The 14,732-nt window shown below is 40.5% G+C and overlaps 1 protein-coding gene across 4 annotated transcripts in view; it reads right to left on the bottom strand.

Moving 5' to 3' along the window:
* Positions 1-14,732, bottom strand: part of TUBD1 (tubulin delta 1) — a 122,218-nt gene that overhangs the window by 88,438 nt on the left and 19,048 nt on the right. For 3 of the 4 annotated variants that reach the window (XR_011201659.1, XM_069226437.1, XM_069226436.1), the window contains exons 2-5: positions 13,355-13,543; positions 12,422-12,615; positions 4,615-4,762; positions 774-990 (exon numbers count right to left, since the gene is read on the bottom strand). Coding sequence is in view for 2 of the 4 variants with exons in the window: in XM_069226437.1 (XP_069082538.1) it covers positions 774-990; positions 4,615-4,762; positions 12,422-12,590 (534 nt within the window). In the remaining 2 variants the exon portion in view is untranslated. Of the gene's footprint in view, positions 1-773; positions 991-4,614; positions 4,763-12,421; positions 12,616-13,354; positions 13,544-14,732 lie in introns of those variants that run through there. The other variant, XM_069226438.1, reaches the window with a different exon arrangement.

The raw sequence follows: 14,732 nt of genomic DNA on the forward strand, positions 1-14,732 counted from the left end.
CCCAAGGCCTGCAATGACCTTAACATGCTTTTCTTCCCATACCCACGTTTTCATTTTTTACAAGATGTTTTAAGATTTTGCATAAACAGCTGGTCTAAAATACAAAAGGGGAGGTGGGGGGCAAATATTTTTTTACATTGGTGCTAAGTTCTTCCTTTGCTTAGCAAGATTTCCTTCTCTGTTCCGGGTCCTGCTTGGAGGCATAGGTAGTGTTTAGGAAAATTAATGACGAATCCATGGTAGAGAACCATTTCAGCCTCTGGTCCTAGGTAAATGAGTGCTGACAAATAAATACACAACACAACCCAAAGCAAATCTGGTTTCCTTTAGTGTTAGGCTCATTTCTGGTTCCTTGGGAAAATGTAGGTGGCAAGGCCGTGTTAATATTCATATACAACACCAAACGAGGTTCATATGGGCATAAATTAAGCAACACCTTTGTCAGTCCCAACGTGTCTATTATGAATGTAATTCACTTTATCAAGCAAAAACAATTGAGAGGCTTTTTCAAATTACAGAAGTCTCAAGGGAAGGACTTCAGTATATCAGGTCCCTGAACTACACCCACCATTTCAACAATGTACCAAGTATGTACAATGCAAGTTATCATTGTGCTATGCATAGCGTACCATTTCAAGGCTGCCTGTGGAGACTAACTATAAGCGTAGCAGTATACACTTTAACAAACAACAACACAAGAAATACAAATGAGTATTTCAAACTTAACACTGAAAGCTAATGTGAAGGTACAGGAAAGAAAGGGGGCTAGTTACCTCCCCAGTTCCATAAGGCCAAATAACCTGGTTGAGCAGACAACTGTTGGGATAGGCATCTCGCAAACATTGGGTCACATATGTTCCCAGCCCTGATCCGGTGCCACCTGCCATGCTCATGGTAGTAAAAAACCCACTGAGGCGATCACACTTTTCTGCCTCTTTGCGAACGAGGTTCATGATGGATTCCTTGTGCTTGGGTCCATGCACGCAGTATCTAGAACATACAAAATAAACAGAGATTGTCTACTGGCACTACTCAAACATATCAACAAAAGGGAAAATCTGAATAGGTGACATAAAATTGTTGAATCCTGCTTATGTTTGGTACAGCTTTAGAATGCCATTAGTACATTTGCTCTGAAGTAGTGGCAGCTCCTCAGAGACCAGTGTTTTGTAAACTACAAATGCTCATTAAGTTGGACCACCTCTGGGGAGTCAGCATTTATCTCAGTCACCTAGAGTAGCCAGAGACCTGGTGCCAAATATCAATGAAGCTTTCATTTGAGGAAAAATAAAAGTGAACACTGTAGCAGAACCTGTACACTTGTACTCATCATTTCAATGAATGATATATAAATTGAACACTCTGTTCTCATGGACAAAAGAACTGCAACCTTGTGTCCAATATCTAAAGATTTACTTCATAGATGGACTGATTTAGCCCTCCAAATATCTCTAAGTGTTACTACTGATAGCACTGTGCTCCTGCAGTGCATGAATGCCCGGTTACATTGTTGAAGAGGTCTCATGAACAGTCTTGCATTTGGTACCATAAATATGCAGAATGCCATGGATCTTAGGAGTGATACTTTACAAACTGAGGGATTGTTCATACTCTTCAAATCTGCACATTTATCAGCCAATCGTTGAACTGCGCCTACTACCATGCATTTTGAGAAAGTTTGTGGTGCTGATTTCAGACCAGTATGCTGACAGTGTTTGTTTCCTACAAGAATTCAAAGTGTGCGGACAGGAAATTGGAAGGTGAAGTATGCTTCTTGCACAACTATTGTACATAACCAGTTGCCTCTTGTGGGCGAGCAGATTTGATGAATAGATAACATTCTAAATATTTAGATGCTAAATATGTTTATGAACTGAAGCTCTAGAATCGGACAAAATTGTTTTGGTTGGCTTTTCTGTAGCACAAGAAAATATTCTGGATAGATTCCTTAAGTGGGTGGGTTTCGTGGAACATTTTCTATTGCCTGTTTTTTAAGTAATAGTCGTGTTTGGTCTTGTAGGTCAGACAGATGACACAATGGTGGTTTTAGTGGAACAGAAAAACGAATAATCCTGAATTGGATTGAGTATCCCTTCTGAATGACAGCTAGTACTCATCTGTCTGTATTGTAGGCACAATTAGGGCACACTAACAGTGTGCATGCTAAAAACATGCATGTACGAACAAACTGACAACACCAGTCTTCGAGTGCTGTAGGTAGTTATGTTTCTCCACTGTTCCAGAAATAATGTCACACCTCATGTGACAAGAGTGGGAACCTGTAGCGGGTGTCTGATTTTCATTGTTTGCTCTCACTTTAAGAGTTTCGTCCTCTGGAGAGCGAGGATTTTGGAGGAGTTGATTTACTTTTTTTTATATTTCCTTTGGTATTGTCTCTGTGGTTGCCTCTGCTGCGGTTGAGGTTGGTATGGCCATTTAAGGGTTTGAGGCCTCTGATAGGGAAACCTTTTATTCATTAGTTAGTACTGATGTTTACACTTTTTTCTATTCTTCTAGCTTTACAGCTTTTAAGATTTCTGCTTCATCCTAATCATTTTGTCTTCCGTGTGCTGTCTGAAGTGTGTTGAACCTGAAAACGGTAAACTTGCAATTTGTAACTGTGTTTCAGGTTTCAAAGAGTATACACAAAGCCATGATGATCTCCTTAATGAGATTTTGTGACAATATGCTGTCGTAGACAGCTAATGTGAATCAACTGCAGCACTTATTGATTGATTCGAGAATAAAGAACCTTTCTTTACCCATTTATAAAGAAAACTTATTGTCAATGAGATGGTAAGTCGGAGACAATAACTTTCATGCAGTATCACATCTCCCTGTTATGTCTTCCAAGGAGAGCTGCTGCACTGGTGTTCTTTAGATATGTGGAAGCTATGCCGCATATCTTTCTTTCCCATGGCGTGCACTATTTTGCTTTCTCTGTCTGGGGGAGCAATGGATTCTGAAGCGGAGGCATGTTTTCTTCTGACTGCTGTTATGATGGAGTCAAAATCTAGGTCAAGGTCTTGCAGAGAAGACGTATACTTCTTTAAAAGTTGGGGAGCAGCAGCTTTTACAGTCGCGAGAGTCTGAAGTTTCTCTTCTACAAAATCCAGCAAACCTGGTACAGGAGGCAAAGAAGGTCTTGGTGTTGCTCTTAGTTGAAGTATTTCTAGAATAACAGAGACTGCTAGTTGAGGATTGTCTAAAGTGATGCTTAATTAAGACATCCAGGAACATCAGTATATCATCTACAGGAGATATTGTAGATGGCTACTGTGCCGGTGATGTCAATGTATAGGATGCATTCGTTAAGGCAGTGTAAGATGATCTTGATTATGATCTACAGAGAGAGTAAGATCTATACTTCTTATTGGACGGTGTTCTGGATGGTGTAGTTTTAATAGTGAAGCAGGTTTCTATTTTCTGACTGGAGATATGAAAGTCTAGAAACCCTTTTGACAGGTGAATGGACTAATGGTTCTAGATGTGTTTGAATGAGATTTCCAGTGGAATTATCAGCTTCAAAGGACAAAGTGGTAAAAAAGTTAGATCTTTATTTTCATCCACTTGCAAGCCTTGTTCCCCGAAATATTGTTGTGAAGCTGCAGAATGCGTGGTAGGTGATAGAAGATAACACAACTGGAGTTCTTCTTGACGTCAAATGAGACAGATTTGACGTTGTACAAGCTTTTTTCTACATCGATGGTGGATAAGTTGACAGTGATGTAGGTCTTTTTGATGCTGTAGACGGCACTGCTGATGTTGACTGTCTGCTGCGTAGTGGTGAGAGAAAGAATGCAGTTGTGATTGTCAGCATTGAGGGAGATGGTGAGTGTTGTCGATCAGTGCAGCAGTCCCTCGTTCAACGGCGAACATGTACGTGCTGATCCCCCAAAACATGACACTGTGGGTTTCAAGTCAACAATCCATGTTAAAGAGAATGGTGTTGATGTTGATGTCTAAACAACAACTTTTTTTCTGAAGCTTTTCCTCTGTGGGAGTCTTTTTCAGATTGAGGAACATTTAGTGGGAGTCTTTTTCAGATTGAGGAACACTTACAATGGAAGGACAAAAGGGAGATCAGCTGAAAAATGCCAGCTGTAAATGATGCATTACTTGAAGCCAATGTAAATGGCATAAAAAATGCTTTTCAAGTATAGGGAGACTGATGTAGTGCATTAGGGCCCCTACATTGAATACAGGCAGCCATGTTCGAAGGTACCAAAGAATTTCCACTCCCACAGGACTTATCCTCTACTGCCTTAAGTGAAATACACTGGCATTGGCAAAGCAGATACAACACTGTAGTTGTTGTCAATGTTGTGTGTTTAGAGGGCAGTGGTTGGGGGGGTGATGTATTTCTTTGGTTTAAATATATACCACCGTTCATCAGCAATAAAAAAAAAAAAACTCAGGACCCCACACTTACTAATACCAGAGGCTTTGATTGTAATGTGTCAGAGTTCAGACCTATTTATATTTTTTTCACTGTAAATTGATTTAATAAAACCAATACTAAAAGACTGCAGTGCAGAAAACATTGAAAAAAAAACACATTTTAGCATCAGCTTTATAACAAAGTACAAGGAGAGTTTAAAAAATAAATTATACCCGTTTGCCCAGTTGTTTCCTGATCCCTGTTTCTGGCAAAATTGTGATTGATAATCGTATTTCCAGCGCCCGGACCTGGTGGCCATAGACAAGGTTTGGTTGATGACTTTTGGCTCCATGTCAACAAGTACAGTCCTGGCAACTGGTACTAAGAGAAGTGGTGGAAAGACATTTTACATGTTATTTCATCAAACACCGAGTCAAGGTTCGGATCACTTACAAATCAGGCTAATACAGCAAAATACTCTAGCTCAGTTTGCTCCTGAAAGCCACCTGCCAGCTCTGGTAAGGTACTACAGCTAGACTCTTCTATGGCACTGGCTAAAGAAAGGGTTCTGCACCTATAACACATACTTAGTAGTTATAAGAAGACACATACTTTATGAAATCCAACCTTGTTCACACTGCCAGAACCTGGGCAACTTCCAAGCAGTATTCCCAGAGAAGATTTTAGAAGGGAGACCCAAATAACTTTTGACACCGAAATATCATAATATTATGAGGAACGTGAATGGGTGCAAAATATTGGTTCAAAGTACTGACATTATGTTGGTTAATTGAGAAACATTTACAAGTACAGTCTCACTTATATTAGCTGTGTCTCTACACAATAAAAACAGTTGTGTGTAAAGTTTTTTACAACAATGATATAACCGAGTTGATGCAAACAATTAGTTCTCCATAGTGATATTGTTGAGGTGTTTTTAATGTCTATGTGGGTGTTACAATGTCACAAATCTTATCAATAATCTCTTTTAAATGTAAATTGCAACAAAGTAAATTAAAGATCTAATAATTATCCATTAACCACTATTATATTACAAGCATACAGATCATAAACTTTGGATCAACCCATAGTAATATTTCTACTAGAAGCGTATTACTCCTCAGTTTGGACTCAGCTATCTGCAAATCATTCTTGACCCTGCTCCAATCAGAACAGTCCAGCCCGAACTGCCAAGCCAGGTACGCTGTGTCACTGGACCCAAGTTGTACATGGCTGATGAGCCCATAACTAGGGCAAAACTAGTCCTGGGTTGCTTGTGTTCCAGATCAGGGAGGATCTGGATTGGCAGTTCAGGCTGGAGTGTTTCAATTGGAGAAGGGTCAAGACTGATTTGGATATAGCTGGGTCCAAACTGAGGTGGCATGGTGTGCAAAATTAAGATGGATAGGGATGCGACCTGAGAGATTACCAGTGACCGTGATTAATTCAAGCATTCCATACATCGCTGTTTTGTCTGCTTATTTTGTCAATCCAAGTGGAACGAGTATGCCCAAATGTGGGTTCAATGCACACTGTCACTAGAACCAAGCTGTACCCGGCTGAAGAGCTTATAACTAGTGTGAAACGGGTCCTGTGTTGCTTGTGTTCTGGTTTAGGGAGAACCAGGCTCGGCAGTTCGGGTTCGACTGTTCCTATTGGAGCAGGGTCAAGAAATCATTTGCAGATAGCTTGGTGAAAAACTGAGGACTGTGTGCAAAATAACAATGGATTGCGATGCAGCCAGAGTGATTACAAGTGGCTAAGATTCATTCAAGCATTCCATTCATCACTGTTTTGCATACTTTTTGTGTCACCCAAACATCAAGGGCCAATAAGGATAGGTTAACCATTTGCGCATGGAGTTCAGATCTCACAAAACCAGCGCTAGTCCTGCTGTTACTCCTTCTCCACTAAAAATGATTCCAGTTATTCGTTTTAAAGTGTTTTTATATATTTTTAGACTACTGAAGTCTTTCCGACCTGGTTCTGTTGGCACTAAGTTTGGGTTAATTTGCAGAACATAACTTGGATTTTCTGACTGAACTTACTTGTATCACTTGTTTCCCCTGTTTAATATCTAATGATTTCCACTAATCTGTAGGATAGGTGAAGGCTATATAGTGGCTCAATAAGTTACAATATTAGTTTCGTACATCCCTTATTTAGGGTTTGAATCTGTTTCACTATTATTTTTTTTTTTTTTTTTTTAATGGTCTTTAATTTTATTGCACTTATTTTTGACTGAATTGGGTTTTAAATGATAATTTGTAAAAACTACTTTTTAAAATAAATTGCTACACACACACACTTACAAACATTTTAAACGGTGAGATAAACAAAGACCTTTTTTAAATGAACTGCTTCAGTGGGTGCTTCTAATTCAGAAATTACATAAGATGCCATTTCTAATAGCAGGTGTTTAAGCCCCTGGCAAAATAGTGGTAGTGTTCAATCTGTTGCATAGTGACAAGTTTAGTTCACAACGTTATGTAAGTACTTCTCTCAATGCTTCAATTTGAGATAAAAAAAAAAAAAGAATCTATGTTTCAAAAAACTCCCTCCGTTTTTGAAAGACTAAATCTAAATTGTGTATAATTTTACTTTCAGTTCCTTGACAGCTGTATAAAGTTTTAACACTAAAACGGCACCCTTGTGGTGCTTTGTATTTTCAGAGGTAATCATAGTTATAAAAAAATAAATAAAAAAAAAGCCTTTTTTTTTTTTTAAACTATTTCTTTAATTCGTTTTACAACAATATTGTTTGCTCTTTCTATTATTTCATGATTTTTTCCTTTCACCGGTTTCATATTTATCTCTCAAGAGCCATAAGTAAACTACAGATGAAAAATCACCCAAGGAGTAAAACTCAGTTTAATGTATCCTATTCTCAATGGTAAATAATCACAAATAAACTGCCATTTGGCAATGTAAGTACTTCAATTCCAAATGTATCACCTTTTTAGTGCTACAAGTTCATTCAGGCAATATGAGTTTTGATATTGTAAATGTGTTGTTTGCAAAGTATCAATCTTATATCTAGGAGTTGAATAGTTCACTATTGTATCCTACAACTCTTAAAAATGGTCTTTAGCAATTTGTTTACTTTCACAATCCTCTCTTATATTGATAATATATTGATATGGATATTGATTTCAGAAGCAAACAATGTCCGCTCCCTGTTAGCACACAAACCTTTGTGCTTGTCCCTGATGTAGGAAGCTGGCCTGGTGTGAGGTGGGTACTTACACCTTTTACCAGGTCCAGGGTTCCCCTATTAGTGAAGTGAGGCAGTGTCTAGAAGCCAGGCTCTCTAGAGGTAGCTGTGGATGAGCAGCCAAGGCTTATCTAGGAGACATGCAAAGCTCATGCAACACCACTTATAGTCACACAGCACTTACACACATGAAAGAACCACAGAGTGTTAAAAAAATAAAGGTACTTTATTTTAGTGACACAAATACAAAATTACTAGAGAGGCAATTCTCTAATAGGAGGTAAGTAAACACATTATTGTATATACAGAAAAAGACATAAAAGGCAATCGAAAACAGTGAGATGCAATAGGCAATAATGAAGGCATGGGGGAACCAACCATATACTAAGAAAGTGGAATGGGAAGGTCGGGTCCCCACCCAAGGAAGTGGAATCGGTAGAGGAGAGCTGGCGGTACTAAGGAGTGCCCCACCCCACCCAGCAACCAGGAGAAAAGAGGCAAGATACTGGTTATACCCAAACTAACCCACAGGACTTCAGAGAAGGATATTTCAAGACCCAGACAATACTGCAAGAAACCAAAGATAGTCCCCTTCCTTTCCAGGCCTTCCTCTTCCAGGATCTAAGTCCATTTCCAGTTGCAGTGTCCGGTGGTGGCAGGGGCCACTACCCACCCGTCTGTGGAGTTCCTTGGTGATGCAGTCAATGTCCCACGCCGGATAAGGAATTGCAATCAGTCTGTGGTGTGGAAAAACCACCAACAAGCTTTGGTAAAGTCAAATGTCGTGGTTGGAGGAAAAGTGGATCTGCCGGGGACAAGCAAGGTCCAGGGAGGACTCAACCCACAGGGGAGTCCCAGGCAACCCTCAGCAATGCAGAGAGTCCAAAGAAGAGGAGGCAGCCCCCACAGAAGACCCACTGGATGAGAACCCAGGAGTCTCAAAGGAGCCCACACAGCACAACTGAAGAAGAGTCCCACGTCACAAGAGAAGCATGCAGAGGGCTGTGCATCGCAGGGAAGAGTGCTGGGGGCTCGGGCTACACGGAGCCTGAAGATCCCTTGGAAAAGATGCCTTGGTATCTGCAAGAGACGAGGTGCACAGAGGTACTGTCCTGCATAGGAAAGCAAGGGCTTAATGTCATCAAAGATGGACAGCTGGTAGAGAGGACCAAGGGGATGCTTGATCCACGCAGCTCAGGATGAGAGGAAATCCATGCAGCCGGTCGTCATTACAGTGGGTGCCTGCAGATGCAGGGGAGTGACTACTTCACTCCAAGGGAGATTCCGGCTTCCTTCTCATGCAGACTGAAGACTTAGTGTTCTCGGAGGACGCACAGCTGGGGAAATGTTGGAAAAGCTGGAAGGAGCCGGAGAAACGATGTTGCAGGGCAAAGTCGTCGCTGGAACTGCAGATTGTAGGTTCCTGTGAAGTCCAGTTGCGGTTCCAGTGGCCAGAAGTCGAAGTAGATGTTGCAGAGAAGTCCTGCTGGAAACTTGCAAGTCGACTCTGGGGCCCCACACAAGAGGGAGACCCTAAATAGCCCTGGAAAAGGGACTGTTCACCTAGCCAGGTGATCACCTATCAGAAGGAGGCTCCGACATCACCTGCCTGACCTGGCCACTCATGCTCCCAGAGGCCTCTGCCCACTTTGGATTCAGGATGGCAGAATCCAGGCGCCCTCTAGAGGAGCTCTAAGCACCACCCCTGGGGTGGTGATGGACAGGTGAGTAGTTACTCCCCTTTTCATGGCCTAGTTTCGTGCCAAAGCAGGAACTGGAGGTCCCTGAACCAGTGCAGGATGGTTTATGCAAGGAAGGCACCAAATGTGACCTCCAAAGCAAACCAGTGGCTTGGCGGGGCTACTCCTATTTTCAAAGGGAGAGGGTGCTGCCTCCTTCTACCAAAGGAAATCCTTTGTTCTGCCTTCCTGGGCTTGAGCTGTTCAAGCAGCAGGAGAGCAGAAATCTGTCTGAGTGGTGGCAGCAGCTTGGGTTGCCCGGAAAACCCCAGAAAACTGGTATGAGCAATGCTGTGGGTCCTCTAAAGGGGCTGCCAGAGTGCAAGGAATCATACAACACTGGCAAAAGTATTAAGGTATGATTCTGACATGTTTGATACCAAACATGCCTAGGTTCGTAGTTACTGTTACATAGCTGGACATAGGTAGTGGCCTATGTCCAACAGACGCATAAAATGGTGTCCCCGCACTCACGAAGTCCAGGACAATGTAGTTGGAGTTCATGGGGGCACCTCTGCTCATGAAGGGGTGCCCTCACACACAAGTACCTTCACCCTGCCCTGTGGGCTAGGATGGCCTACCAAAGGGGAGACTTACAGTGACCTGGTGCAGTGACCTGTAGGGAAAAGGATGCATGCACACCTTCACGCAGGCTGCAATGACAGGCCTGCAGAAACACTTTGCATGGGCTCCCCGTGGGTGGCACAATATATGCTGGAGCCCATGGGGGACCCCCGGTGCCCCAATGCCATGGGTAATATATATTAGGGACTTACATAGGGGCACCAGTATACCAAACGTGGGTTATGTGGTCCAAGCAACCAGGTTTGAAGGGAGAGAGCCTAGTCACTGGGGTCCTGGTTAGCAGGATCCCAGTGAACACAGTCAAAACACACTGACAACAGGGAAATAGTGGGGGTAACCATGCTAAAGAGAGGCTACTTTCCTACACCTGACACCATTGAGGGATTATGTCCTTTTTACTGGGAATACAGCACAACACACTTCAATTATCACCTTTTACAATTAATTGCTTGCCTACTTATTTTAAAATATTAAATCTACAATCCATATAACTTTTACCAAAGCCGACGATCATGCTGAAAATACTTCCACTCACCTTACCTTATGGTCCATTATACATTAAAATAAAAGCTCTTGGTAAGCATACTTTTAACATCCTTTTTCTGACAGTTACATATTTAGAGCTATAAATGTTTCATTTAAAGATACATGACGAAATCTTTCATATATCCTGTCACTATACTGCCATTATAGTACTATCTCATCTATTTTCTTTAGGTACCTCCTAAAATGGATTGTAAGTATTACAGTTCTATCCTGCGACTAATCCATTATTTAAGTTAACTTGTAAGTAACACGAATTACTTTTTTTTTTAAATAATTGTAGAAGATTTGTGTCTAGAAATTGATGAATGGTGTTTGTTGTGTTACCTTAGCTGCCTGCTTTTTCGCGTATCCAGACACCAAAAGGAAGCTTTTTTATAATGGTGTCACAACAGAAATAATACTCTCATTTTACTTGAATTACATAATTTTCATCACATTAGTTTTAACTATTTGTTGTAGTCACTTTAGCCGAAATCAAAACATTGTGATTTTCATTTCACATCTCTGGTAATGTGGATGTTACAGTTCAATATGTGCTGGCTGTTGCTGTGAAGTTTTAAATCAATGGTCAAGGAAAAACATTTATTGCTATTGTTCAAAGGTTTTTAAAGCGCGATCCATGCAAATCGTTAAATGGCGACTATTGTCAATGCAGTCCCTTGTCCTCTCAACGTGATTTGGTTATCAGTGTGAAAAGTGAGATCTGTTTATAAAGTAATGGAGCAAAACGCATAACATTTAAATACAAGAATGAATTGCATTTACCGTCTTTTGAATTTCCAAAGGATATGATTGAATGCTGTATTTATAATTTATGAAGAAAAATTGATAGCGATAGCTTTACACTGTTTTTTTAGATTTACTTAATTCTTAGAAAAGCATCTGGCTCTAGTGGAGAGAAGCAGTGCGGGGCTAAAAGTCCCAGCACTTTAACCCTAATTTTCTAAGTATCTAAAAAATATGTGCACTCAGAAGATGCGGTCTAGATGTTAACTTGCTAACTTTGGACTCTGTGTGATCATAGAGAATAATGGCTCAGTTTAGTTATATAACAGAATTTGAATTACTAAGTTTCATGTAAAGATTTTGGACATTTCATAAAGTGAATATTTACAATGACAGTGCTACACGGGTAATACCTTCTAATGTTTAGGGCAAGTCTAGATTCAAATATTTAAAGACCAAATTTCTTCCTACCTCATGATGCTGCAGCTCTGAAATGTACGAACAATACTAGACCATGCTACACTTTCAGCGTGAATCTGATTTCTTATCAATGTTTGACATAGTCTAAACCTAACCTGTAGACGTGTCAATGCATGTTTGAAGTAATGTATTAACATATTATCATTTCTTTCAATTTTCATGTCATTTTGTCTAATGAATGCCAACAATGATTTAAACAGGTGCGTGTGCTGTTAAATGATCATCTGTAGAGCAACATTAATGCTTTGGATTTAAAATGTAGTGTAGAAATGAGAAACAATGAGAAATAGCAGTATGCCAGCATACAAACAGAAAAGATTGAACAGACTGGTTGAGCGGACAGAAGTAAATAGTTTTATAGTAAGTACAATTATGTAATGTAATAGGTTAGAGCATGGAGTTGAAGCAACCAACATTATCATTTGTTTGGTAAGATGTAACAATATATTAGTAGGGGCTCTCTGTTAATTAACCCTTATTTCGGGAAGATATAATTAAGAGCTGATCTTTTCCAAATGGCATTTCTACATTTTTACATTGGTCTCTAATGAATGAATACTGAGAAAGAGACCAGAATTACAAAAAAAAAAAAAAAAAAAAAGGGCTGTACCTGGTTGATTTTGTACTCAAATCTAGCGCAACTATGATTTTGCTTCTGCTAAAATGGGCTTTATCGATTGAGTGGAGTACCATGTACAATACTATAAAAAGCAGTGGCATGCAGTTCACAATGTTATAAGCTTTTGGTACCTCCAGATTCCCCCTCTCTGAAGAAACGCTCTTTGGAAGACATCTGGTAGGATTCATTCTCCTTCTTCGAACACAGTCCATTCGTGCTGAGGTCATTGCAGATGATGTCAAACATTTCATATCCGATCTGATTACCACACTGGCCGAGCTGCAGGGATATCACTGCCATGTAACCTGGCAAGGTGCACTCATACCTGAAAATGAAACTGATGCATTTAGGTGCTTCATTTATAAGAAGCAGCTCAAATTAAGGAAGAAATCTATCCATTTTTTTTTTTAACAACGTCACTTCTCAACTCATGCACCCTAAAATGGGACCATTTTGAAAACACTTGAGATCCTTGAGATGCAAGTGCCATAATCTGCAAGTACCACCTGTTACACATTGCCATTCTACCACTATCAGCGCCCTCTTTCAGCTCCCCTTTCTCCAACTCCAAGCCTGGGAAAGCATGCACTGGCCAGGTTTCCCCTCTGCCCTAGAATTCTATTACTTTTGAGGGGGTATATGGGAGTTCGCAAAGGCCATAGACAAAGTGCAGTTTCTAGCCGATGGTATTCTAACCATTTATGCAGCAGTTTACAGGTACATTTTTTATAACGTTCTCAGAATTGACAGACCACTATCCTAACTCCAGTCCTTTAATAGCGGAGGTAGATGGAGCGTCACTGGGCTCGAGGTATGCTCACTGCAATCTATGTACAGAAGCTTAAGTGTGAACACTCACTCGTGAATACTAGTGATGACAGAAAGGATAGAAAACACCAACAAGTCACTGTACTATATACTTTACAGGACTTTAAAAAGATGTAAACATGTTCTCATTGAAGTCATCTCAGACATAACTTCGCAGTGCTTAAAACAAAGGGGTTAAGACCTTCTCACTAACATTTTCACACTTGTCAGTGGCATTAAAACATTCACATACTCACCAGGTAAGAAAGTCCTACTGATCTGCTAGAACGGACACTATAATGTAGTTGCCTATCTATGTAGCAGTGGATCATATCAGGGTTGCATCGTGAACGTCCTTCACCGCCACTTTTAGTCACACTGAGTTTGGTTTCCAGGGATCCTCGAATTAAAGCAAATATTCATGCTTTCATGCAGACACCACTAATCTGTTTTTGAAAAAGGGTATAGAACAAACAAGTGACGACAGATCATGTTTAGAATTCTTGCAATTATTCACATTATTTTTATAGCAGGAGTGTGACAAAATGCTTGTCATACAACCATTGACAGAACCCTTTTTGCTTTGCACCATTGAAGATCAATGAAGAGAACCTTTGTCTTGGAGCATAAAGGGGCACCATTATTTCAGATGAGTATGTGCCAAACACAGTATGCTATTGCATTACAATTATTTGCTGTTCAAACAAACATACTAATAAACAAATTTCAAACAAGTGAAACACATTCGACATACAAACAATACACTGCACTTCAATAAAACAGTCCTGTTTTGGGTGACACCATTAAGTTAAGTGACTGCACTCAATTAGCTGACAAGAAATATGGGAAAAGATCTTAGACTGCACACGTTAGCTGTGATTTTATCAACAAAATACCAATGGTATGTCTTTTCTTGGGGTCGGGAGGGTTGGGGTTTAGTTTGGAGACAAATAACCTTGGAGACAAAAAGCATTCTCTTAAGTTGAATACTGTGGTATGAAGTGCTGCTTCAAGGGGTTAGGGTCGACAAATAAGGTACATCTTTGTCTACACTTCTTCTGGTCTTAAAGCATACCCCCCCCCCCCCCCCACCCCCTCAAAAGTTTCACCTTTGCTATCACACCACTTACAGATGATGCTTTCACCAATTGATTAGCTCTTAAAGTGGACGGTCTACCTCCCCTGTTGCACATTCCTTCTGGGTTATACACCATCCCAAAAGCCACTACTCAGTAGTGTGTTAGTACTCCCTCCTTGCTGCTGCTATGAAGTCCTCACCCTACGATGCAGTTTTCAGAATTAAAACAAATACTGTTCTCCGCTAGATTTTGGACCTGCTTCATGGCAGGATGAATTAAGTTTCCTGTTTACGCATACCTATAAGTAAACTGCTGTGAACTTTGCACTTGACAGCCGTCCATCTTAAGCAGTCTATTAACAGCAATTCTGACAGTGTGCACAGTATGGCTTCTCTTCTTAAAAAGCTGGAAGTGGACAATGAGCGTCAGATGCTCCAGGAATACCAAGCCTTGACTGCCTGCTTCCTTGTACTGTAAATTAGCACAAGCATAGGTTTTGAAAGCAAGTTTTTTGCATTTTTGTTTCACTGGGTGGTAATTTGATTTTGACATTGGC

This window comes from Pleurodeles waltl, chromosome 3_1 (genome assembly GCF_031143425.1).
Source record: "Pleurodeles waltl isolate 20211129_DDA chromosome 3_1, aPleWal1.hap1.20221129, whole genome shotgun sequence".
NCBI lineage: Eukaryota > Metazoa > Chordata > Amphibia > Caudata > Salamandridae > Pleurodeles > Pleurodeles waltl.